Source organism: Salvelinus alpinus, chromosome 4, assembly GCF_045679555.1.
Source record: "Salvelinus alpinus chromosome 4, SLU_Salpinus.1, whole genome shotgun sequence".
NCBI classification, from domain to species: Eukaryota; Metazoa; Chordata; class Actinopteri; order Salmoniformes; family Salmonidae; genus Salvelinus; species Salvelinus alpinus.
In genome coordinates this window covers 94,569,829-94,596,398 of record NC_092089.1, presented here as the reverse complement: position 1 = coordinate 94,596,398, position 26,570 = coordinate 94,569,829, and the positions used below count along the sequence as shown (strand labels likewise).

Sequence of the window (26,570 nt, the reverse complement as noted above, 5' to 3'; positions counted from 1 at the left end):
TATACTACAACACACTAGGCTCACCTTGGAGTGTGTTGAGGGTGGGCTGGACAGGTTTGGGGGGCTGCACGCCAGGTGCCAGGAAGTCCAGGCTGATGTTGACCGAAGAGTCAGACCAGGTGGAGGGGATTGCTGACCCCATGGAACCCTGGGTACCCAGCATGACTTGCTGCTGCTGGGGCTGCAACGGCCCACCCATCAACTGGAAGGGGGGCGACAATTTGGTAGACAGTTCCAATAGATAGTAATGTTAAAGGTACCTATATAATGGTGACATATGAAGGTGGAACTGCTGGCTCTGAAGGCATCTACATGGAAACACATCTCATCTCACCAGAATGAACAGGATTGTGGGTCAGGTTGAATTATTCTGCTAAACTAAGCTGGTCTTTATGTAGGTCAGGTTGAATTATTCTGCTTAACTAAGCTGGTCTTTTTTAAGTAGGTCAGGTTTTATTATTCTGCTAAACTAAGCTGGTCTTTAAGTAGGTCAGGTTGAATTATTCTGCTAAACTAAGTTGGTCTTTAAGTAGGTCAGGTTTTATTATTCTGCTAAACTAAGCTGGTCTTTTTTAAGTAGGTCAGGTTTTATTATTCTGCTAAACTAAGCTGGTCTTTTTTAAGTAGGTCAGGTTTTATTATTCTGCTAAACTAAGTTGGTCTTTAAGTAGGTCAGGTTTTATTATTCTGCTAAACTAAGCTGGTCTTTTTTAAGTAGGTCAGGTTGAATTATTCTGCTAAACTAAGTTGGTCTTTAAGTAGGTCAGGTTTTATTATTCTGCTAAACTAAGCTGGTCTTTTTTAAGTAGGTCAGGTTTTATTATTCTGCTAAACTAAGCTGGTCTTTTTTAAGTAGGTCGGGTTTTATTATTCTGCTAAACTAAGCTGGTCTTTAAGTAGGTCAGGTTTTATTATTCTGCTAAACTAAGTTGGTCTTTAAGTAGGTCAGGTTTTATTATTCTGCTAAACTAAGCTGGTCTTTTTTAAGTAGGTCAGGTTTTATTATTCTGCTAAACTAAGCTGGTCTTTTTTAAGTAGGTCAGGTTTTATTATTCTGCTAAACTAAGTTGGTCTTTAAGTAGGTCAGGTTTTATTATTCTGCTAAACTAAGCTGGTCTTTTTTAAGTAGGTCAGGTTGAATTATTCTGCTAAACTAAGTTGGTCTTTAAGTAGGTCAGGTTTTATTATTCTGCTAAACTAAGCTGGTCTTTTTTAAGTAGGTCAGGTTTTATTATTCTGCTAAACTAAGCTGGTCTTTTTTAAGTAGGTCGGGTTTTATTATTCTGCTAAACTAAGCTGGTCTTTAAGTAGGTCAGGTTTTATTATTCTGCTAAACTAAGTTGGTCTTTAAGTAGGTCAGGTTTTATTATTCTGCTAAACTAAGTTGGTCTTTAAGTAGGTCAGGTTTTATTATTCTGCTAAACTAAGCTGGTCTTTAAGTAGGTCATGTTTTATTATTCTGCTAAACAAAAGTAGGTCACGTTTTATTATTCTGCTAAACTAAGCTGGTCTTTTTTAAGTAGGTCAGGTTGAATTATTCTGCTAAACTAAGTTGGTCTTTAAGTAGGTCAGGTTTTATTATCCTGCTAAACTAAGCTGGTCTTTTTTAAGTAGGTCAGGTTTTATTATTCTGCTAAACTAAGCTGGTCTTTTTTAAGTAGGTCAGGTTTTATTATTCTGCTAAACTAAGCTGGTCTTTTTTAAGTAGGTCGGGTTTTATTATTCTGCTAAACTAAGCTGGTCTTTAAGTAGGTCAGGTTTTATTATTCTGCTAAACTAAGTTGGTCTTTAAGTAGGTCAGGTTTTATTATTCTGCTAAACTAAGTTGGTCTTTAAGTAGGTCAGGTTTTATTATTCTGCTAAACTAAGCTGGTCTTTTTTAAGTAGGTCAGGTTTTATTATTCTGCTAAACTAAGCTGGTCTTTAAGTAGGTCATGTTTTATTATTCTGCTTAACTAAGTTGGTCTTTAAGTAGGTCAGGTTTTATTATTCTGCTAAACTAAGCTGGTCTTTAAGTAGGTCAGGTTTTTAACATGCACATATTATCTATGCAAACAACCTTGTATTAGATTGAATGGTTTTCTGACTCAAACTGGTTCCTTCTCATTGTGTGTGTGTGTGTTTGTCCCTAGGGAAGGTGGAGCATCTGCAAACCGTGGCTCTCTGCCGTTTCTCTCTCGTGTGTGTTCCTCTAAAGCATAGGCAGTTACTGCCACTCCTCTCATTAACAGTGGATCAGACACAATAAATACAATTTACGATGTAAATTACTGTCCCGTCTGTCCTGTATTCTTACCAGTGATCTGGACTGTGGCATGGTGCTGCTGATGGTCTGTGTGTTGGTCATATTAAAGGTGAGGCTCTGAGAGGCAGAGAGCGACTGGGTCTGGCCCGGACCCATCAGGTCAAACAGGTCAGCGGAAGCTGGAGCTGGTGCAGAGCTGGCCGACAGAGCCCCAAACAGGTCAGTGTTGCTGGGGGCCAGAGGCTGGGCGAAGGGGGTGGGGACGGGGGCCTGGCCGCCAGGGAAAGCATTCCAGTCCCCAAAGTCACCGTTCCCACTGGAGGCTGGAGAGAAGGAGAAAAGAGAGGATTTTTTTTATAGTGGATAAACTAGACTATAAACTATAAAAATCTCTGAATATTCCAATGCTTTCTAAACTCACCAGGTACTGTGGAGAGGCCAACAGAGGCAGCAGGAGACGAGAAGTCAGCAAATCCTCCTATCAGGTCTGGAAAGAGACATGCATAACGCTTTAATGAGTGAATTGTGACAGCTTCCAGACACCGGACCAGAGACCCTCCATGATGTCCTGTAACTACACTACCTCCCCCTAACCCTCCATGATGTCCTGTGTCATGACGTGGCCCTCTTTGGGTATAGCGAGTGCCTTCCCCCTCTTACACCCAGGTTCTGTTATCTCAGGTCGTACATTCCTGGAGGAGACTCTCTCTCATGGCCAAGCAGAAAGAGAGACAGAGAGAACAAAGGAACTTCTTCTACCTCACAGAACTTGAGAACTGAACAATATCCGTGTTTTGGAGAATGTGTAAACGGTCGGTGGAGAAGCCAGCTACGACCCGGTCCATTTTGTTGTATGATTGTGACCTCAGGAAAGACAATACAGCCACATTACCATAACTCTGTTTATACAGGAGCCTCCGTTCTGAGGTTTGCATCTAATTATTGTATAAAACGAATGAGTAAAGATGAAACTATTTGTGAAATGATGTAAGGTGATGTTGAAGCGTTAATGTGAGAGAATTGTATTTCTGTTTAAAGTTGAACTAAGTCATTGGCCCGCTGCCATGAGCACAGACATCGATCTGGCGTCATGGGACAGCCCTTTTCTACTGTTACGAATATAACCCCCACCTGAAGAAATTCCCTTCAGACCATGCTTACCTCAGGATAAGCTAAGGTTGTAATGGTTGCTGAATTCTTAACCATACCATGTGGTTAAACTGAGACTATCGATCAGACAGAATAAGAGCAACTCTTCGATACTAATTACTAGTCTGCAGCTAGGAATTATGTACCATTGAATGCGAAGACTGACAACCGCCGAAACATCTATACAATAAGAACATTTCTGAATTGGACTCTGAAGTATCCATTCTAACCATGAAAGACTCCTTGGAAGCAGATGGAGACAAGCGGATGAACTTTCCAACAAAAAGACGGACGATTCCAACAGAGATCACTGAGCGTAAATATATATTGATTGCAATTATTCCCGAATGAGTGAGCGTTCATGTGCAAATGATTAGCATTTCAATCAATATAATTATCAACTGTGTAGTGACTTTTGTCTTTCGAGTCCCTTTGTCTACCAAGCCGCCATACCGGTTTAGCCCACTAGGGCACATCCCCTATCATTTCCTTGTAACCATATCTACTGTTTGTTTGTTATGCATTTCTGTGATTATTTAGTTAGTTTGTAAATAAATGATTAAGACAATTGATGTATGGATGATTAATAGTGAAGACTGGGTTCGTGCAGATAACCAACAACTACGACGTTTGGAATGAGACTAACGTGAGGTAAAGAATAATTCATTAATTAGAAGACTAATTGATCAGATATTAAAATATCTGAAAAGTTATTAGGAAAATTATAACTTTGTAATCTCAAGAGTTTCCTTGGTGCCCCAACTTCCTAGTTAATTACATTTACATGATTAGTTTAATCACGTAATAATAATTACAGAGAATTGATTTGATAAAATAACAGTCTTCACTTTAATGATGCCAAAGACACAACACCTGTAACTACACTACCTCCCCCTAACCCTCCGTGATGTCCTGGAACTACACTACCTCCCCCTAACCCTCCGTGATGTCCTGTAACTACACTACCTCACCCTCCGTGATGTCCTGTAACTACACTACCTCCCCCTAACCCTCCGTGATGTCCTGTAACTACACTAACTCACCCTAACCCTCCGTGATGTCCTGTAACTACACTACCTCACCCTCCGTGATGTCCTGGAACTACACTACCTCCCCCTAACCCTCCGTGATGTCCTGTAACTACACTACCTCACCCTCCGTGATGTCCTGTAACTACACTACCTCCCCCTAACCCTCCGTGATGTCCTGTAACTACACTACCTCACCCTAACCCTCCGTGATGTCCTGTAACTACACTACTTCCCCCTAACCCTCCGTGATGTCCTGTAACTACACTACTTCCCCCTCACCCTCCGTGATGTCCTGTAACTACACTACCTCCCCCTAACCCTCCGTGATGTCCTGTAACTACACTACCTCACCCTCCGTGATGTCCTGTAACTACACTACCTCACCCTCCGTGATGTCCTGTAACTACACTACCTCCCCCTAACCCTCCGTGATGTCCTGTAACTACACTACTTCCCCCTAACCCTCCGTGATGTCCTGTAACTACACTACTTCCCCCTAACCCTCCGTGATGTCCTGTAACTACACTACCTCACCCTAACCCTCCGTGATGTCCTGTAACTACACTACTTCCCCCTAACCCTCCGTGATGTCCTGTAACTACACTACTTCCCCCTAACCCTCCGTGATGTCCTGTAACTACACTACCTCACCCTAACCCTCCGTGATGTCCTGTAACTACACTACCTCACCCTAACCCTCCGTGATGTCCTGTAACTACACTACCTCCCCCTAACCCTCCGTGATGTCCTGTAACTACACTACTTCCCCCTAACCCTCCGTGATGTCCTGTAACTACACTACCTCCCCCTAACCCTCCGTGATGTCCTGTAACTACACTACTTCCCCCTAACCCTCCGTGATGTCCTGTAACTACACTACCTCCCCCTAACCCTCCGTGATGTCCTGTAACTACACTACTTCCCCCTAACCCTCCGTGATGTCCTGTAACTACACTACCTCCCCCTAACCCTCCGTGATGTCCTGTAACTACACTACTTCCCCCTAACCCTCCGTGATGTCCTGTAACTACACTACCTCACCCTCCGTGATGTCCTGTAACTACACTACTTCCCCCTAACCCTCCGTGATGTCCTGTAACTACACTACTTCCCCCTAACCCTCCGTGATGTCCTGTAACTACTTCCCCCTAACCCTCCGTGATGTCCTGTAACTACACTACTTCCCCCTAACCCTCCGTGATGTCCTGTAACTACACTACTTCCCCCTAACCCTCCGTGATGTCCTGTAACTACACTACTTCCCCCTAACCCTCCGTGATGTCCTGTAACTACACTACTTCCCCCTAACCCTCCGTGATGTCCTGTAACTACACTACTTCCCCCTAACCCTCCGTGATGTCCTGTAACTACACTACCTCACCCTAACCCTCCGTGATGTCCTGTAACTACACTACCTCACCCTAACCCTCCGTGATGTCCTGTAACTACACTACCTCCCCCTCACCCTCCGTGATGTCCTGTAACTACACTACCTCCCCCTAAACCTCCGTGATGTCCTGGAACTACACTACCTCCCCCTAACCCTCCGTGATGTCCTGTAACTACACTACCTCCCCCTAACCCTCCGTGATGTCCTGTAACTACACTACCTCCCCCTAACCCTCCGTGATGTCCTGTAACTACACTACCTCCCCCTAACCCTCCGTGATGTCCTGTAACTACACTACCTCCCCTAACCCTCCGTGATGTCCTGTAACTACACTACCTCACCCTCCGTGATCTCCTGTACCTACACTACCTCACCCTCCGTGATCTCCTGTACCTACACTACCTCACCCTAACCCTCCGGGATGTCCTGTAACTACACTACTTCCCCCTAACCCTCCGTGATGTCCTGTAACTACACTACCTCACCCTCCGTGATGTCCTGTAACTACACTACCTCACCCTCCGTGATGTCCTGTAACTACACTACCTCCCCCTAACCCTCCGTGATGTCCTGTAACTACACTACCTCCCCCTAACCCTCCGTGATGTCCTGTAACTACACTACTTCCCCCTAACCCTCCGTGATGTCCTGTAACTACACTACCTCCCCCTAACCCTCCGTGATGTCCTGTAACTACACTACTTCCCCCTAACCCTCCGTGATGTCCTGTAACTACACTACCTCCCCCTAACCCTCCGTGATGTCCTGTAACTACACTACCTCCCCCTAACCCTCCGTGATGTCCTGTAACTACACTACTTCCCCCTAACCCTCCGTGATGTCCTGTAACTACACTACCTCACCCTCCGTGATGTCCTGTAACTACACTACCTCCCCCTAACCCTCCGTGATGTCCTGTAACTACACTACCTCCCCTAACCCTCCGTGATGTCCTGTAACTACACTACCTCACCCTCCGTGATGTCCTGTAACTACACTACCTCACCCTCCGTGATGTCCTGTAACTACACTACCTCACCCTCCGTGATGTCCTGTCAGTGTGTGTAGTTACCGGTGGCTGCTGCAGGCTGGCTGGGTCCTGTATCTACCATCAATAGGTCAGCCAGACCACTACTGGAGGACTGGGGTGCTGCTGCGGACAGAGTCTGGAACAGAGAGAAGGAGAGGAGAGATGTGAGTAGAGACAGGGAGCGAGACTGCACTGTCCACTGTTAACACCAGATGGCAGCAATAAGCTACAGTGAACCAGCATGGACTGAATGCACATGGACGCATGTGCACACACCTGTTTTGCAGAGGTATCAGGGCTCTTGTCTCCTGTGTAGTGGGCCGCGGCTCCCAGGGACACAGTTTTGGATGGAACCCCGCCTCTCTTCTTGGTTGCTGTGGTTTCTGTTGCCTGGGCGATCTGGACGCTCTTGGTCGTCACGGTTTCCTCCTCGTCTTTGAACACTGACCTCCCAGACTGGCCATTCTGCGACGGGCGACTTCGCTCCTCCTCGTTGTCACTAAGGAGACCAAAGAGGACGCTTTGTTTTGGGGATAATTCAATAGAAAGTGTGGGTCTAAAGTACGACAGAACATCAGGTTTTTTGATATACTGTAATATTTCTTTATTTAACCTTGAGAGCCACTGAGGTTAAAAAACTATTTTGCTAGGACGACCTGGCAAGAAGGCAAAACAGGGACATAGCAGTGTGTACATAAAATATTACAGAAAAATACTAAATACAAAGTGTCACAAGTTCCAGATACATTTGAAGATTAGAAACAACTGCAGCTAATCAAACAGTGTTGTCAGAGTCTTAACAGGCAAGGACACTAACTCCCCTAACTTTAATATCTTTTGAAGCATGTTCCAGGATGAAACAGGATGAAAAAAGATTGTTTCCCCATGTCAGTTCTAGCCTTAGGAACAGACAAGGACAGCAGTGACTGTGAACGAAGACTGTATTGAGTGACTGATCTGGTCAGTGAGGAACAGAGACACAAAGGGAGGTGTTCCATCAGTGCTTTAGCCTCCTGGTGGAGAGAGAGGTCCACTGCACCACAGCATACACATCACAGTGATGGGTGAGAGATCTAGCATTGTAATAAATCTTAAAGCATCATGATACGTACACCGTGTCCAGAGTTTAAGGTACTTGAACAAGATCCGTTCTGACTAACATTGAAAAGCAAGATTTGTTCCTAAAATAGAAACTCAATTTCAACTTAAAATTCAGCTTTTCATCTAACCAAATCCCAAGATACTTATAGGAGATGACCCTGTCATGACCCTGGCCTTTTATAGTTAAAACCTGTAGGTGTTAACTTTCAGAGAAGCGAAAAACCATACATTTTGTTTTCCTTGCATTAAGCACAAGTTTCAATTGCACAGTCCTCTTATGGCCTCAGAGTTTGGAGATAACCAGTCCCAGTTGAAACCAGTCCCAGTTGAAACCAGTCCCAGTTGAAACCAGTCCCAGTTGAAAATCGCCCATAAGGACCATTTCATTTCCCCCCCAACCACGCATCAGTCTAGACAGAGAATCCAGGGATTCTACTGTTGCAGGTCTATAACATCCTATTACATCTAAAGTTCACAGGTTTCGATAACTGCAGTTTTAAAAAGTAAAAAAAATGTCTTAGTTCAGTAACCACACATCTATTTTTAATATAGATGGCTATACCTCCCGTTACTTCGTCAGTCACATCCATTATAACCTCTCTCCTTACCTGAATCTGTCTGATGAATCATCTCTCTCCTTACCTGAATCTGTCTGGTGAATCAACTCTCTCCTTACCTGAATCTGTCTGGTGAGTCATCTCTGCTCTGCTTCTTGAACTTGTTGATGGTGTCGTCGATGGTGCTGCCAATCTTATCACTGATCTCCCCCAGTTTCTCACTGAAGGGAAACTGGCCTTGGTCTCTCTTCCAGTCCTCATCCCACTTCCCTCTGCTGCTTCCCTCATTACCACCAGAATCATACCGGTCACTCGCTAGAGAGGGAGAGAGAGAGAGAGGGGAGGAGAGAGAGAGGGGGAGGGAGAAAGGGGGGGGTGGAGAGAGATGTATATCAAGAAATTGGCGAGGGCACTAGAACAGTCTGCAGCACCCGGACTCACACGACTAGAATCTGAAGTCAAATGTCTACTGTATCTGGTGCTTCTGTCACCAACCAAGGAGGCCCTACAGCAGCACCTAGATCTTCTGCACAGATTCTGTCAAACGTGGGCCCTGACAGTAAATCTCAGTAAGACAAAATAATGGTGTTCCAAAAAAGGTCCAGTCGCCAGGACTACAAATACAAATTCCCTCTAGACACTGTTGCCCTAGAGCACAGAAAAATATATATACATACCTCGGCCGAAACATCAGCGCCACAGGTAACTTCCACAAAGCTGTGAACGATCTGAGAGACAAGGCAAGAAGGGCCTTCTATGCCATCAAAAGGAACATAAAATTCGACATACCAATTAGAATCTGGCAAAAAAAATACTTGAATCAATTATAGAACCCATTGCCCTTTATGGTTGTGAGGTCTGGGGTCCGCTCACCAACCAAGACTTCACAAAATGGGACAAACGCCAAATTGAGAGTCTGCATGCAGAATTCTGCAAAAATATCCTCTGTGTACAACGTAGAACACCAAATAATGCATGCAGAGCAGAATTAGGCCGATACACGCCAATTATCAAAATACAGAAAAGAGACGATATATTCTACAACCACCTAAAAGGAAGTGATTCCCAAACCTTCCATAACAAAGCCATCACCAACAGAGAAATAAACCTGGAGAGCGTCCCCTAAGCAAACAGGTCCTGGGACTCTGTTCACAAACACAAACAGAGCCCCAGGACAGCAACACAATTAGACCCAACCAAATCATGAGAAAACACAAAGATAATTACTTGACACATTGGAAAGAAATTACAAAAAAACACAGCAAACTAGAATGCTATTTGGCCCTAAACAGAGAGTACACAGTGGCAGAATATCTGACCACTGTGACTGACCCAAACTTAAGGAAAGCTTTGACTATGTACAGACTCTGAGCATAGCCTTGCTATTGAGAAAGGCCGCCGTACGCAGACCTGGCTCTCAAGAGAAGACAGGCTATGTACACACTGCCCACAAAATGAGGTGGAAACTGAGCTGCACTTCCTAACCTCCTGTCAAATGTATGACCATATTAGAGACACATTTCCCTCAGATTACACAGATCCACAAAGAATTCAAACACAAATCCAATTTTGATAAACTCCTATATCGATTGGGTGAAATACCACAGTGTGCCATCACAGCAGCAAGATTTGTGACCTGTTGCCACAAGGAAAGGGCAACCAGTGAACAAACACCATTGTAAATACAACCCATATTTATGTTTAATTATTTTCCCTTTTGTACTTTAACTATTTGCATATCATTACAACACATTACAAGACATTTAAAATGTCCTTATTCTTTTGGAAGTGTAATGTTTACAGTTCATTTTTTATTATCTACTTCACTTGCTTTGGCAATGTAAACATGTTTCCCATGCCAACAAAGCCCTTAAATTGAATTGAGAGAGAGAGCGAGGGTGGAGAGCGAGAAAGAGAGGGGAGAGAAGGATTGTGAGTATGCCCTTTATAAGATCAGAGGACACTCCAATGTGTCTGTTTGTGTTCCAGATTGACATCTTGTATCCTCCCCCCATACTGTCAGAGGACTTCCTGTATCTGCTGAATCCTCCCCCCATACTGTCAGAGGACTTCCTGTATCTGCTGAACCCTCCCCCCATACTGTCAGAGGACTTCCTGTATCTGCTGAACCCTCCCCCCATACTGTCAGAGGACTTCCTGTATCTGCTGAACCCTCCCCCCATACTGTCAGAGGACTTCCTGTATCTGCTGAACCCTCCCCCCATACTGTCAGAGGACTTCCTGTATCTGCTGAACCCTCCCCCCATACTGTCAGAGGACTTCCTGTATCTGCTGAACCCTCTCCCCATACTGTCAGAGGACTTCCTGTATCTGCTGAACCCTCTCCCCATACTGTCAGAGGACTTACTGTATCTGCTGAACCCTCCCCCCATACTGTCAGAGGACTTACTGTATCTGCTGAATCCTCCCCCCATACTGTCAGAGGACTTACTGTATCTGCTGAATCCTCCCCCCGTACTGTCAGAGGACTTCCTGTATCTGCTGAATCCTCCCCCCATACCGTCAGAGGACTTACTGTATCTGCTGAACCCTCCCCCCAAACCGTCAGAGGACTTCCTGTATCTGCTGAATCCTCCCCCCGTACTGTCAGAGGACTTACTGTATCTGCTGAATCCTCCCCCCGTACTGTCAGAGGACTTACTGTATCTGCTGAATCCTCCCCCCGTACTGTCAGAGGACTTACTGTATCTGCTGAACCCTCCCCCCAAACCGTCAGAGGACTTCCTGTATCTGCTGAATCCTCCCCCCGTACTGTCAGAGGACTTACTGTATCTGCTGAATCCTCCCCCCATACTGTCAGAGGACTTACTGTATCTGCTGAATCCTCCCCCCGTACTGTCAGAGGACTTACTGTATCTGCTGAATCCTCCCCCCGTACTGTCAGAGGACTTACTGTATCTGCTGAATCCTCCCCCCGTACTGTCAGAGGACTTACTGTATCTGCTGAATCCTCCCCCCGTACTGTCAGAGGACTTACTGTATCTGCTGAATCCTCCCCCCGTACTGTCAGAGGACTTACTGTATCTGCTGAATCCTCCCCCCGTACTGTCAGAGGACTTACTGTATCTGCTGAATCCTCCCCCCGTACTGTCAGAGGACTTACTGTATCTGCTGAATCCTCCCCCCGTACTGTCAGAGGACTTACTGTATCTGCTGAATCCTCCCCCCGTACTGTCAGAGGACTTACTGTATCTGCTGAATCCTCCCCCCGTACTGTCAGAGGACTTACTGTATCTGCTGAATCCTCCCCCCGTACTGTCAGAGGACTTACTGTATCTGCTGAACCCTCCCCCCATACTGTCAGAGGACTTACTGTATCTGCTGAATCCTCCCCCCGTACTGTCAGAGGACTTACTGTATCTGCTGAACCCTCCCCCCATACTGTCAGAGGACTTACTGTATCTGCTGAATCCTCCCCCCATACTGTCAGAGGACTTACTGTATCTGCTGAACCCTCCCCCCATACTGTCAGAGGACTTACTGTATCTGCTGAATCCTCCCCCCATACTGTCAGAGGACTTACTGTATCTGCTGAACCCTCCCCCCATACTGTCAGAGGACTTACTGTATCTGCTGAATCCTCCCCCCATACTGTCAGAGGACTTACTGTATCTGCTGAATCCTCCCCCCATACTGTCAGAGGACTTACTGTATCTGCTGAATCCTCCCCCCGTACTGTCAGAGGACTTACTGTATCTGCTGAATCCTCCCCCCGTACTGTCAGAGGACTTACTGTATCTGCTGAACCCTCCCCCCGTACTGTCAGAGGACTTCCTGTATCTGCTGAATCCTCCCCCCGTACTGTCAGAGGACTTCCTGTATCTGCTGAATCCTCCCCCCGTACTGTCAGAGGACTTACTGTATCTGCTGAATCCTCCCCCCGTACTGTGAGAGGACTTACTGTATCTGCTGAATCCTCCCCCCATACTGTCAGAGGACTTACTGTATCTGCTGAATCCTCCCCCCGTACTGTCAGAGGACTTACTGTATCTGCTGAATCCTCCCCCCATACTGTCAGAGGACTTACTGTATCTGCTGAATCCTCCCCCCATACTGTCAGAGGACTTACTGTATCTGCTGAATCCTCCCCCCATACTGTCAGAGGACTTACTGTATCTGCTGAATCCTCCCCCCGTACTGTATCTGCTGAATAATCCCCCCGTACTGTCAGAGGACTTACTGTATCTGCTGAATCCTCCCCCATACTGTCAGAGGACTTACTGTATCTGCTGAATCCTCCCCCCGTACTGTCAGAGGACTTACTGTATCTGCTGAATCCTCCCCCCGTACTGTCAGAGGACACGCCGATGTATTTGTCTTTGTTCTTCTTTGCCTTCTTCCTCTCCTCTCTCAGTCTATCATCATCCTGGATCAGATCCACCATGTCCTTCACCTTCTGACGCACGTTCACTCCCTGGTCCTTACCGTTCTCATCTACACAGACGGATCAGTGTATTCAGAATGTCAGGTGGGATGTTTTGAGAAGACAAAATGCAGAACAAGTCCACAGCAGTGTGTGAATAATAAACGTGTACAGTAGTTGTGGTGAGTAGCCTTGTTAAACAGTCTGTCAGTCTGGGTTCACACTACGTGGTGGTGAGGGGAGTGATTTACCTCTGCTTTGGAGCAGAGCAGTGTGTGGTAGAGCTGCTTGTGGTTTAAGCAGTGCTTAGGGCTCCATCTCTTCATGAATGCTACAACACTGACTGAACACTGGCCCCTTTGTCTGGTTCTAAACTAACACTTCATTACAAAACACTCATACAGAGATGTACTGAGGACAGTTAACACGGATTCTACTCCACAGTCAAGAGAAAGATGGGAGAGAGAGACAGAGCGACCGCAGACAGCGAGAGAGAGAGAGACGGCGAGAGAGAGAGAGCGACAGCGAGAGAGCGACAGCGAGAGAGAGAGAGACAGCGAGCGAGAGAGAGAGACAGCGAACGAGAGAGAGCGACAGCGAGAGAGAGAGACAGCGAGAGAGAGAGACAGCGAGAGAGAGAGCGACAGCAGACGGCGAGAGAGAGAGAGCGACAGCAGACGGCGAGAGAGAGAGAGAAAGCGACAGCGAGAGAGAAAGCGACAGCGAGAGCGACAGCGAGAGAGAAAGAGCGACAGCGAGAGAGAGAGAGCGACAGCGAGAGAGAGAGAGCGACAGCGAGAGAGAGCGACAGCAGACGGCGAGAGAGAGAGAGCGACAGCAGACGGCGAGAGAGAGAGAGCGACAGCAGACGGCGAGAGAGAGAGAGCGACAGCAGACGGCGAGAGAGAGAGAGCGACAGCAGACGGCGAGAGAGAGAGAGCGACAGCAGACGGCGAGAGAGAGAGAGCGACAGCAGACGGCGAGAGAGAGAGAGCGACAGCAGACGGCGAGAGAGAGAGAGCGACAGCAGACGGCGAGAGAGAGAGAGCGACAGCAGACGGCGAGAGAGAGAGAGCGACAGCAGACGGCGAGAGAGAGAGAGCGACAGCAGACGGCGAGAGAGAGAGAGCGACAGCAGACGGCGAGAGAGAGAGAGCGACAGCAGACGGCGAGAGAGAGAGAGCGACAGCAGACGGCGAGAGAGAGAGCGACAGCAGACGGCGAGAGAGAGAGCGACAGCAGACGGCGAGAGAGAGAGCGACAGCAGACGGCGAGAGAGAGAGCGACAGCAGACGGCGAGAGAGAGAGCGACAGCAGACGGCGAGAGAGAGAGCGACAGCAGACGGCGAGAGAGAGAGCGACAGCAGACGGCGAGAGAGAGAGCGACAGCAGACGGCGAGAGAGAGAGCGACAGCAGACGGCGAGAGAGAGAGCGACAGCAGACGGCGAGAGAGAGAGCGACAGCAGACGGCGAGAGAGAGAGCGACAGCAGACGGCGAGAGAGAGAGAGACAGCAGACGGCGAGAGAGAGAACGACAGCAGACGGCGAGAGAGAGAGCGACAGCAGACAGCGAGAGAGAGAGCGACAGCAGACGACGAGAGAGAGAGCGACAGCAGACGGCGAGAGAGAGAGCGACAGCAGACGGCGAGAGAGAGAGCGACAGCAGACGGCGAGAGAGAGAGCGACAGCAGACGGCGAGAGAGAGAGCGACAGCAGACGGCGAGAGAGAGAGAGCGACAGCAGACGGCGAGAGAGAGAGAGCGACAGCAGACGGCGAGAGAGAGAGAGCGACAGCAGACGGCGAGAGAGAGAGAGCGACAGCAGACGGCGAGAGAGAGAGAGCGACAGCAGACGGCGAGAGAGAGAGAGCGACAGCAGACGGCGAGAGAGAGAGCGACAGCAGACGGCGAGAGAGAGAGCGACAGCAGACGGCGAGAGAGAGAGCGACAGCAGACGGCGAGAGAGAGAGCGACAGCAGACGGCGAGAGAGAGAGCGACAGCAGACGGCGAGAGAGAGAGCGACAGCAGACGGCGAGAGAGAGAGCGACAGCAGACGGCGAGAGAGCGACAGCAGACGGCGAGAGAGAGAGCGACAGCAGACGGCGAGAGAGAGAGCGACAGCAGACGGCGAGAGAGAGAGCGACAGCAGACGGCGAGAGAGAGAGCGACAGCAGACGGCGAGAGAGAGAGCGACAGCAGACGGCGAGAGAGAGAGAGACAGCAGACGGCGAGAGAGAGAACGACAGCAGACGGCGAGAGAGAGAGCGACAGCGAGAGAGAGAGCGACAGCAGACGACGAGAGAGAGAGCGACAGCAGACGGCGAGAGAGAGAGCGACAGCAGACGGCGAGAGAGAGAGCGACAGCAGACGGCGAGAGAGAGAGCGACAGCAGACGGCGAGAGAGAGAACGACAGCAGACGGCGAGAGAGAGAGCGACAGCAGACGGCGAGAGAGAGAGCGACAGCAGCCGGCGAGAGACAGAGCGACAGCAGCCGGCGAGAGACAGAGCGACAGCAGCCGGCGAGAGACAGAGCGACAGCAGCCGGCGAGAGACAGAGCGACAGCAGCCGGCGAGAGAGAGAGAGAGAGCAGCCGGCGAGAGAGAGAGAGAGCAGCCGGCGAGAGAGAGAGAGAGCAGCCGGCGAGAGAGAGAGCGACAGCAGACGGCGAGAGAGAGAGAGAAAGCGACAGCGAGAGAGAAAGCGACAGCGAGAGAGAGAGCGACAGCGAGAGAGAGCGCGACAGCGAGAGAGAGAGAGCGACAGCGAGAGCGAGAGAGCGACAGCAGACGGCGAGAGAGAGAGAGCAGCCGGCGAGAGAGAGAGAGCAGCCGGCGAGAGAGAGAGAGAGCGACAGCAGCCGGCGAGAGAGAGAGAGCGACAGCAGACGGCGAGAGAGAGAGAGAAAGCGACAGCGAGAGAGAAAGCGACAGCGAGAGAGAGAGCGACAGCGAGAGAGAGAGCGACAGCGAGAGAGAGCGCGACAGCGAGAGAGAGAGAGTGACAGCAGACGGCGAGAGAGAGAGAGCGACAGCAGACGGCGAGAGAGAGAGAGCGACAGCAGACGGCGAGAGAGAGAGAGCGACAGCAGACGGCGAGAGAGAGAGAGCGACAGCAGACGGCGAGAGAGAGAGAGCGACAGCAGACGGCGAGAGAGAGAGAGCGACAGCAGACGGCGAGAGAGAGAGAGCGACAGCAGACGGCGAGAGAGAGAGAGCGACAGCAGACGGCGAGAGAGAGAGCGACAGCAGACGGCGAGAGAGAGAGCGACAGCAGACGGCGAGAGAGAGAGCGACAGCAGACGGCGAGAGAGAGAGCGACAGCAGACGGCGAGAGAGAGAGCGACAGCAGACGGCGAGAGAGAGAGCGACAGCAGACGGCGAGAGAGAGAGCGACAGCAGACGGCGAGAGAGAGAGCGACAGCAGACGGCGAGAGAGAGAGAGCGACAGCAGACGGCGAGAGAGAGAGCGACAGCAGACGGCGAGAGAGAGAGCGACAGCAAACGGCGAGAGAGAGAGCGACAGCAGACGGCGAGAGAGAGAGCGACAGCAGACGGCGAGAGAGAGAGCGACAGCAGACGGCGAGAGAGAGAGCGACAGCAGACGGCGAGAGAGAGAGCGACAGCAGACGGCGAGAGAGAGAGCGACAGCAGCCGGTGAGAGAGAGAGCGACAGCAGCCGGCGAGAGAGAGAGCGACAGCAGCCGGCGAGAGAGAGAGCGACAGCAGCCGGCGAGAGAGAGAGAGAGCAGCCGGCGAGAGAGAGAGAGCGACAGCAGCCGGCGAGAGAGAGAGAGCGACAGCAGCCGGCGAGAGACAGAGCGACAGCAGCCGGCGAGAGACAGAGCGACAGCAGCCGGCGAGAGACAGAGCGACAGCAGCCGGCGAGAGACATAGCGACAGCAGCCGGCGAGAGACAGAGCGACAGCAGCCGGCGAGAGACAGAGCGACAGCAGCCGGCGAGAGACAGAGCGACAGCAGCCGGCGAGAGAGAGAGAGAGAGAGCAGCCGGCGAGAGAGAGAGAGAGAGAGAGCAGCCGGCGAGAGAGAGAGCAGCCGGCGAGAGAGAGAGAGCGACAGCAGCCGGCGAGAGAGAGAGAGCGACAGCAGCCGGCGAGAGACAGAGCGACAGCAGCCGGCGAGAGAGAGAGAGAGCAGCCGGCGAGAGAGAGAGAGCAGCCGGCGAGAGAGAGAGAGAGCAGCCGGCGAGAGAGAGAGAGAGCGACAGCAGCCGGCGAGAGAGAGCGACAGCAGCCGGCGAGAGAGAGAGAGAGCGACAGCAGCCGGCGAGAGAGAGAGAGAGAGCGACAGCAGCCGGGGAGAGAGAGAGAGAGCGACAGCAGCCGGCGAGAGAGAGAGAGAGCGACAGCAGCCGGCGAGAGAGAGAGAGAGAGCGACAGCAGCCGGCGAGAGAGCGACAGCAGCCGGCGAGAGAGAGAGAGAGAGAGCGACAGCAGCCGGCGAGAGAGAGAGAGAGCGACAGCAGCCGGCGAGAGAGAGAGAGCGAGCGACAGCAGACGGCGAGAGAGAGAGCGACAGCAGACGGCGAGAGAGAGAGCGACAGCAGACGGCGAGAGAGAGAGCGACAGCAGACGGCGAGAGAGAGAGAGCGACAGCAGACGGCGAGAGAGAGAGCGACAGCAGACGGCGAGAGACAGAGCGACAGCAGCCGGCGAGAGAGAGAGAGCGACAGCAGCCGGCGAGAGACAGAGCGACAGCAGCCGGCGAGAGAGAGAGAGAGAGAGCAGCCGGCGAGAGAGAGAGAGCGAGAGCAGCCGGCGAGAGAGAGAGAGCGACAGCAGCCGGCGAGAGAGAGAGCGACAGCAGCCGGCGAGAGAGAGAGAGCGACAGCAGCCGGCGAGAGAGAGAGAGCGACAGCAGCCGGCGAGAGAGAGAGAGAGAGCAGCCGGCGAGAGAGAGAGAGCAGCCGGCGAGAGAGAGCGACAGCAGCCGGCGAGAGAGAGAGAGAGCGACAGCAGCCGGCGAGAGAGAGAGAGAGCGACAGCAGCCGGCGAGAGAGAGAGAGAGAGCGACAGCAGCCGGCGAGAGAGAGAGAGAGCGACAGCAGCCGGCGAGAGAGAGAGAGAGCGACAGCAGCCGGCGAGAGAGCGACAGCAGCCGGCGAGAGAGAGAGAGAGAGAGCGACAGCAGACGGCGAGAGAGAGAGAGAGAGAGCGACAGCAGCTGGCGAGAGAGAGAGAGCGACAGCAGCCGGCGAGAGAGAGAGAGAGAGCGACAGCAGCCGGCGAGAGAGAGAGAGAGAGCGACAGCAGACGGCGAGAGAGAGAGAGAGCGACAGCAGACGGCGAGAGAGAGAGAGAGCGACAGCAGACGGCGAGAGAGAGAGAGCGACAGCAGACGGCGAGAGAGAGAGAGCGACAGCAGACGGCGAGAGAGAGAGAGCGACAGCAGACGGCGAGAGAGAGAGAGCGACAGCAGACGGCGAGAGAGAGAGCGACAGCAGACGGCGAGAGAGAGCGACAGCGAGACAGAGAGCGACAGCGAGAGCGCGACAGCGAGAGAGAGCGCGACAGCGAGAGAGAGAGCGACAGCGAGAGAGAGAGCGACAGCGAGAGAGAGCGCGACAGCGAGAGAGAGCGCGACAGCGAGAGAGAGCGCGACAGCGAGAGAGAGAGCGACAGCGAGAGAGAGAGCGACAGCGAGAGAGAGAGCGACAGCGAGAGAGCGAGAGAGCGACAGCGAGAGAGAGAGCGACAGCGACAGCGAGAGAGAGAGCGACAGAGAGAGAGAGCGACAGAGAGAGCGAGCGACAGAGAGAGCGACAGAGAGAGCGAGCGACAGAGAGAGCGACAGAGAGAGCGACAGAGAGAGCGACAGCAGACGGCGAGAGAGAGAGCGACAGCAGACGGCGAGAGAGAGAGCGACAGCAGACGGCGAGAGAGAGAGCGACAGCAGACGGCGAGAGAGAGAGCGACAGCAGACGGCGAGAGAGAGAGCGACAGCAGACGGCGAGAGAGAGAGCGACAGCAGACGGCGAGAGAGAGAGCGACAGCAGACGGCGAGAGAGAGAGCGACAGCAGACGGCGAGAGAGAGAGCGACAGCAGACGGCGAGAGAGAGAGCGACAGCAGCCGGCGAGAGAGAGAGCGACAGCAGCCGGCGAGAGAGAGAGAGAGCAGCCGGCGAGAGAGAGAGAGACAGCAGCCGGCGAGAGAGAGAGAGCGACAGCAGCCGGCGAGAGACAGAGCGACAGCAGCCGGCGAGAGACAGAGCGACAGCAGCCGGCGAGAGACAGAGCGACAGCAGCCGGCGAGAGACAGAGCGACAGCAGCCGGCGAGAGACAGAGCGACAGCAGCCGGCGAGAGACAGAGCGACAGCAGCCGGCGAGAGACAGAGCGACAGCAGCCGGCGAGAGACAGAGCGACAGCAGCCGGCGAGAGAGAGAGAGCGACAGCAGCCGGCGAGAGACAGAGCGACAGCAGCCGGCGAGAGAGAGAGAGAGCGACAGCAGCCGGCGAGAGAGAGAGAGAGCGACAGCAGCCGGCGAGAGAGAGAGAGCGACAGCAGCCGGCGAGAGACAGAGCGACAGCAGCCGGCGAGAGAGAGAGAGCAGCCGGCGAGAGAGAGAGAGAGCAGCCGGCGAGAGAGAGAGAGAGAGAGCGACAGCAGCCGGCGAGAGAGAGAGAGAGCGACAGCAGCCGGCGAGAGAGAGAGAGCGACAGCAGCCGGCGAGAGAGAGAGAGAGAGCGACAGCAGCCGGCGAGAGAGAGAGAGCGACAGCAGCCGGCGAGAGAGAGAGAGAGAGCGACAGCAGCCGGCGAGAGAGAGAGAGAGAGCGACAGCAGCAGGCGAGAGAGAGAGAGCGACAGCAGACGGCGAGAGAGAGAGAGCGACAGCAGACGGCGAGAGAGAGAGAGCGACAGCAGACGGCGAGAGAGAGAGAGCGACAGCAGACGGCGAGAGAGAGAGAGCGACAGCAGACGGCGAGAGAGAGAGAGCGACAGCAGACGGCGAGAGAGAGAGAGCGACAGCAGACGGCGAGAGAGAGAGAGCGACAGCAGACGGCGAGAGAGAGAGAGCGACAGCAGACGGCGAGAGAGAGAGCGACAGCAGACGGCGAGAGAGAGAGCGACAGCAGACGGCGAGAGAGAGAGCGACAGCAGACGGCGAGAGAGAGAGAGCGACAGCAGACGGCGAGAGAGAGAGAGCGACAGCAGACGGCGAGAGAGAGAGAGCGACAGCAGACGGCGAGAGAGAGAGAGCGACAGCAGACGGCGAGAGAGAGAGAGCGACAGCAGACGGCGAGAGAGAGAGCGACAGCAGACGGCGAGAGAGAGAGCGACAGCAGACGGCGAGAGAGAGAGCGACAGCAGACGGCGAGAGAGAGAGCGACAGCAGACGGCGAGAGAGAGAGCGACAGCAGACGGCGAGAGAGAGAGCGACAGCAGACGGCGAGAGAGAGAGCGACAGCAGACGGCGAGAGAGAGAGCGACAGCAGACGGCGAGAGAGAGAGCGACAGCAGACGGCGAGAGAGAGAGCGACAGCAGACGGCGAGAGAGAGAGCGACAGCAGACGGCGAGAGAGAGAGCAGACGGCGACAGAGAGCGACAGCGAGACAGAGCGCGACAGCGAGAGAGAGCGCGACAGCGAGAGAGAGCGCGACAGCGAGAGAGAGCGCGACAGCGAGAGAGAGCGCGACAGCGAGAGAGAGCGCGACAGCGAGAGAGAGAGCGACAGCGAGAGCGACAGAGAGAGAGAGAGCGACAGCGAGAGAGCGACAGCGAGAGAGAGAGCGACAGAGAGAGAAAGCGACAGAGAGAGAAAGCGACAGAGAGCGACAGAGAGAGCGACAGAGAGAGCGACAGAGAGAGCGACAGAGAGAGCGACAGCAGACGGCGAGAGAGAGAGCGACAGCAGACGGCGAGAGAGAGAGCGACAGCAGACGGCGAGAGAGAGAGCGACAGCAGACGGCGAGAGAGCGACAGCAGACGGCGAGAGAGAGAGCGACAGCAGACGGCGAGAGAGAGAGCGACAGCAGACGGCGAGAGAGAGAGCGACAGCAGACGGCGAGAGAGAGAGCGACAGCAGACGGCGAGAGAGAGAGCGACAGCAGACGGCGAGAGAGAGAGAGACAGCAGACGGCGAGAGAGAGAGAGACAGCAGACGGCGAGAGAGAGAGAGACAGCAGACGGCGAAAGAGAGAGGGAGCAGACGGCGAGAGAGAGAGAGAGGCGACAGCGAGACAGAGCGCGACAGCGAGAGAGAGCGCGACAGCGAGAGAGAGCGCGACAGCGAGAGAGAGCGCGACAGCGAGAGAGAGCGCGACAGCGAGAGAGAGCGCGACAGCGAGAGAGAGCGCGACAGCGAGAGAGAGCGCGACAGCGAGAGAGAGCGCGACAGCGAGAGAGAGCGCGACAGCGAGAGAGAGCGCGACAGCGAGAGAGAGCGCGACAGCGAGAGAGAGAGCGACAGCGAGAGAGAGAGCGACAGCGAGAGCGACAGCGACAGCGAGAGCGACAGCGAGAGAGCGACAGCGAGAGCGACAGAGAGAGCGACAGAGAGAGGCGACAGCGAGACAGAGCGCGACAGCGAGAGAGAGCGCGACAGCGAGAGAGAGCGCGACAGCGAGAGAGAGCGCGACAGCGAGAGAGAGCGCGACAGCGAGAGAGAGCGCGACAGCGAGAGAGAGCGCGACAGCGAGAGAGAGCGCGACAGCGAGAGAGAGCGCGACAGCGAGAGAGAGCGCGACAGCGAGAGAGAGCGCGACAGCGAGAGAGAGAGCGACAGCGAGAGAGAGAGCGACAGCGAGAGAGAGAGCGACAGCGAGAGAGAGAGCGACAGCGAGAGCGACAGCGAGAGAGCGACAGCGAGAGCGACAGAGAGAGCGACAGCGAGAGCGCGACAGAGAGAGCGACAGCAGACGGCGAGAGAGAGAGCGACAGCAGACGGCGAGAGAGAGAGCGACAGCAGACGGCGAGAGAGCGAGCGACAGCAGACGGCGAGAGAGCGAGAGCGACAGCAGACGGCGAGAGAGAGAGCGACAGCAGACGGCGAGAGAGAGAGAGAGCCACAGCAGACGGCGAGAGAGAGCGACAGCGACAGCAGACGGCGAGAGAGAGAGACAGCGAGAGAGAGAGCGACAGCGAGAGCGACAGCAGACAGAGCGACAGCAGACAGAGCGACAGCAGACAGAGCGACAGCAGACAGAGCGACAGCAGACAGAGCGACAGCAGACAGCGAGAGAGAGAGAGAGCGACAGCAGGCGGCGAGAGAGAGAGCGACAGCAGACGGCGAGAGAGAGCGACAGCAGACGGCGAGAGAGAGAGAGAGAGCGACAGCAGACGGCGAGAGAGAGAGAGAGAGCGACAGCAGACGGCGAGAGAGAGAGAGCGACAGCAGACGGCGAGAGAGAGAGAGCGACAGCAGACGGCGAGAGAGAGAGAGCGACAGCAGACGGCGAGAGAGAGAGAGCGACAGCAGACGGCGAGAGAGAGAGAGAGCGACAGCAGACGGCGAGAGAGAGAGAGAGCGACAGCAGACGGCGAGAGAGAGAGAGCGACAGCAGACGGCGAGAGAGAGAGCGACAGCAGACGGCGAGAGAGAGAGCGACAGCAGACGGCGAGAGAGAGAGCGACAGCAGACGGCGAGAGAGAGAGCGACAGCAGACGGCGAGAGAGAGAGCGACAGCAGACGGCGAGAGAGAGAGCAGACGGCGAGAGAGAGAGCAACAGCGAGAGAGCAACAGCGAGAGAGAGAGCGACAGCGAGAGAGAGAGCGACAGCGAGAGAGAGAGAGCGACAGCGAGAGAGCGACAGCGAGAGAGCGAGAGAGAGAGCGACAGAGCGAGAGAGAGCGACAGCGAGAGAGCGACAGCGAGAGCGACAGCGAGAGCGACAGCGAGAGAGAGCGACAGCAGACGGCGAGAGAGAGAGAGCGACAGCAGACGGCGAGAGAGAGAGCGACAGCAGACGGCGAGAGAGAGAGAGCGACAGCAGACGGCGAGAGAGAGAGAGCGACAGCAGACGGCGAGAGAGAGGGACAGCAGACGGCGAGAGAGAGAGAGCGACAGCAGACGGCGAGAGAGAGAGAGCGACAGCAGACGGCGAGAGCGACAGCAGACGGCGAGAGAGAGAGAGCGACAGCAGACGGCGAGAGACAGAGCGACAGCAGACGGCGAGAGACAGAGCGACAGCAGACGGCGAGAGACAGAGCGACAGCAGACGGCGAGAGAGAGAGAGCGACAGCAGACGGCGAGAGAGAGAGAGCGACAGCAGACGGCGAGAGAGAGAGAGCGACAGCAGACGGCGAGAGAGAGAGCGACAGCAGACGGCGAGAGAGAGAGCGACAGCAGACGGCGAGAGAGAGAGAGCGACAGCAGACGGCGAGAGAGAGAGAGCGACAGCAGACGGCGAGAGAGAGAGAGGGACAGCAGACGGCGAGAGAGAGCGACAGCAGACAGAGCGACAGCAGACAGAGCGACAGCAGACAGAGCAACAGCAGAGTACTTGCCTACAAAGTGGTAGCTCTCCAGAGATCGTAGGTCGTAGATGTGTTCTCTGGAGCTGGTGACAACTCTCTCTGAACCGTTCCTAATGAGGTGGGACAACAGCAGCAGAGACTGGGGAGAAGAGATGGATAACTGTTGTTATAGCTTCTCATGATGACCCCTCTATATCATGTTTAGAGAGTTGAATATGGCTTATGTCTTGGTTCGAGAAACAAAGTCAGTCTATATGCTCCCAACCTAACCAAGGTCTACCCATTACATTGTTGGAAGCACACTGAGTGTACAAAACATTAGGAACACCTGCTCTTTCCATGACAGACTGACCAGGTGAAAACTATGATCCCTTATTGATGTCACTTGTTAAATCCACTTCAAATCAGTGTAGATGAAGGGGAGGAGACAGGTTAAAGAAGGATTTTTAAGCCTGGAGACAATTGAGACATGGATTGTAGGCTGAATGACAAAAGATTTAAGCGCCTTTGAAGAGATTATGGTAATAGCTGCCAGGCGCACCGGTTTGTGTCAAGAACTGCAACGCTGCTGGGTTTTTCACGCTCAACAGTTTCCCGTGTGTATCAACAATGGTCCACCACCCAATGAACATCCAGCCAACTTGACACAACTGTAGGAAGCATTGGAGTCAACATGGACCAGCATCCCTGTGGAACGCTTTCAACACCTTGTAGAGTCCATGTCCCGACAAATTGAGCCTGTTCTGATGGCAAAGGGGTGGTGCAGCTCAATATTAGGAAGGTGTTCCTAATGTTTAGTACACTCCGTGTATATAGTGTGCAACTTTCTTGCTTATGACAGGTTATAGCTTCTCTCTGACCTTGTAGACCCTTCTCCAGTTCTTCTTGTTCTCCCGGAGCATCCTGATCCACAGCATGTTCATCGCCTCTGGAAACTGCTCATACATAAACGTACATCTGAGGAGGGGGGGGGGGGAGATAGACAGACAGAGAGAGCCAGAGAGACAGGACACAAACAGAGAGCCAGAGAGAGCCAGAGAGGGAGGAGAGAGAGAGAGAGAGAGGAGAGAGAGAGAGAGAGAGGAGAGTGAGAGAGAGAGAGGAGAGTGAGAGAGAGAGAGGAGAGTGAGGAGAGTGAGAGAGAGAGGTGAGTGAGAGAGAGAGGGAGGGGGAGGAGAGTGAGGGGGAGGAGAGTGAGAGAGAGAGAGAGGAGAGTGAGAGAGAGGGAGGGAGGGAGGAGTGAGAGAGGAGAGTGGGAGGGAGGAGAGAGAGAAAGGAGAGTGAGAGAGAGGGAGGGAGGAGAGTGAGAGAGAGGGAGGAGAGTGAGAGAGAGGGAGGAGAGTGAGAGAGGAGAGTGGGAGGGAGGAGAGAGAGAGAGAAAGGAGAGTGAGAGAGGAGAGTGGGAGGGAGGAGAGTGAGAGAGAGGGAGGGAGGAGAGAGAGAAAGGAGAGAGAGAGAGGGAGGGAGGAGAGAGAGAAAGGAGAGAGAGAGAGGGAGGGAGGAGAGAGAGAGAGAGAGGGAGAGAGAGAGAGGGAGGGAGAGTGAGAGAGAGGGAGGGAGAGTGAGAGAGAGGGGGAGGAGAGTGAGAGAGAGGGGGAGGAGAGTGAGAGAGAGGGAGGGAGGAGAGAGAGAAAGGAGAGAGAGAGAGGGAGGGAGGAGAGAGAGAGAGGGAGGGAGAGAGAGAGAGGGAGAGGGAGGGAGAGTGAGAGAGAGGGGGAGGAGAGTGAGAGAGGGGGAGGAGAGTGAGAGAGGGAGGGAAGAGAGTGAGAGAGAGAGAGGGGAGAGAGAGAGAGAGAGGAGAGAGAGAGGGAGCGAGAAAGAGGAGAGAGAAACAGAGAGGGAGAGAGACACAGAGACAGACAGAGAGAAATACACAAAGAGAGACACAAAGAGAGACAGAGGGAGGAGAGAGAGACAGAGGTGTAGAGTTTAGCTACATGGGAATGGGATTTAATTTAAATAACAATTTTTCCTGTAAAGTAGTGTGGGTGTGTGTGAACAGCGCCCCTACCTGGAAATATCTGCCATCTGCTGTCCTGAAGGTCCCCAGGGGTCGTCGTTGGTGGCCTCCCTCACCTTCGTCTCCACCTCCGAGTAGTTCATCACCACATTGGTTCTACAGGGGGAGGTAAAGGTAAGATATATTTTATGAAGAGAATAGGAGGTCAAACCAGGGACAAAAGGAAGGTCTGCACTCAAACTGTCTTATCAGTCTTTATTGAAAAGACAAACCGAGGCCCAGACCGAGGCCCAGACCAAGCATTGGACAGCCTATTCATGGTAATAGTCAACACACACAGCCTCTATTTACATGAAACTATTCTTTCCTCCTGTATCTCCAGGAACACAGAGTGAAATAACCCTCATGACTTCACACAGGCAATCTGAGGACGTGGTGTGTGTGTGCATACATGTTGAACACACTGACTAAGTTGCTCTGGATAACAGCGTTTGCATAAAGGCCAACATATTAAAGTGTATACTATGGAAGTCAGGAAAACCAGTCTGGCACTTCAGGGCATTAGAGCAGAGAGAGAGAGAGGGATAGTCTGGGTGGAGTGGCAATAACAGCTGGTGCACCATGTCTAATATTAAAGAAGTCTCGAGGTATTGCTCACCTGAGGTAGAGTACCTTATGATAAGCTGTAAATCACACTATCTACCAAGAGAGTTCTCATCTATATTATTCATAGCCATCTATTTACCACCACAAACAGATGCTGGCACTAAGACCACACTCAACGAGCTGTATACGGCCATAAGCAAACATGAAAATGCTCATCCAGAAGCGGCGCTCCTCGTGGACGGGGACTTTAAAGCAGGCAAACTTCAATCCGTTTTACCTCATTTCTACCAGCATGTCACATGTGCAACCAGAAGAAAACAAAACTCTAGACCACCTTTACTCCACACACAGAGACGCGTACAAAGCCCTCCATTTGGCAAATTTGATCATAATTCTATCCTCCTGATTCCTGCTTACAAGCAAAAACTAAAGCAGGAAGCACCAGCGACTCGCTCAATAACGAAGTGTTCAGATGACGCGGATGCTAAACTACAGGACTGTTTTGCACAGACTGGAATATGTTCTGGGATTCATCCAATGGCATTGAGGAGTATACCACCTCAGTCATTGGCTTCATCAATAAGTGCATCGACGACGTACATATCCCAACCAGAAGCCATTAATTACAGGCAACATCCTCATCGAGCTAAAGTCTAGAGCTGCCGCTTTCAAGGAGT

General features: G+C 52.9%; 1 protein-coding gene across 1 annotated transcript in view; it reads right to left on the bottom strand.

Moving 5' to 3' along the window:
• LOC139574693 (clathrin interactor 1-like) overlaps window positions 1–26,570 on the bottom strand; it is a 36,737-nt gene that overhangs the window by 889 nt on the left and 9,278 nt on the right. The window contains exons 2-11 of the mRNA XM_071399501.1: window positions 25,339–25,443; window positions 24,188–24,284; window positions 23,358–23,466; window positions 12,788–12,958; window positions 8,623–8,818; window positions 7,122–7,344; window positions 6,888–6,981; window positions 2,667–2,732; window positions 2,297–2,568; window positions 25–202 (exon numbers count right to left, since the gene is read on the bottom strand). Coding sequence (XP_071255602.1) covers window positions 25–202; window positions 2,297–2,568; window positions 2,667–2,732; window positions 6,888–6,981; window positions 7,122–7,344; window positions 8,623–8,818; window positions 12,788–12,958; window positions 23,358–23,466; window positions 24,188–24,284; window positions 25,339–25,443 — 1,511 coding nt within the window. The remainder of the gene's footprint in view (window positions 1–24; window positions 203–2,296; window positions 2,569–2,666; window positions 2,733–6,887; window positions 6,982–7,121; window positions 7,345–8,622; window positions 8,819–12,787; window positions 12,959–23,357; window positions 23,467–24,187; window positions 24,285–25,338; window positions 25,444–26,570) is intronic.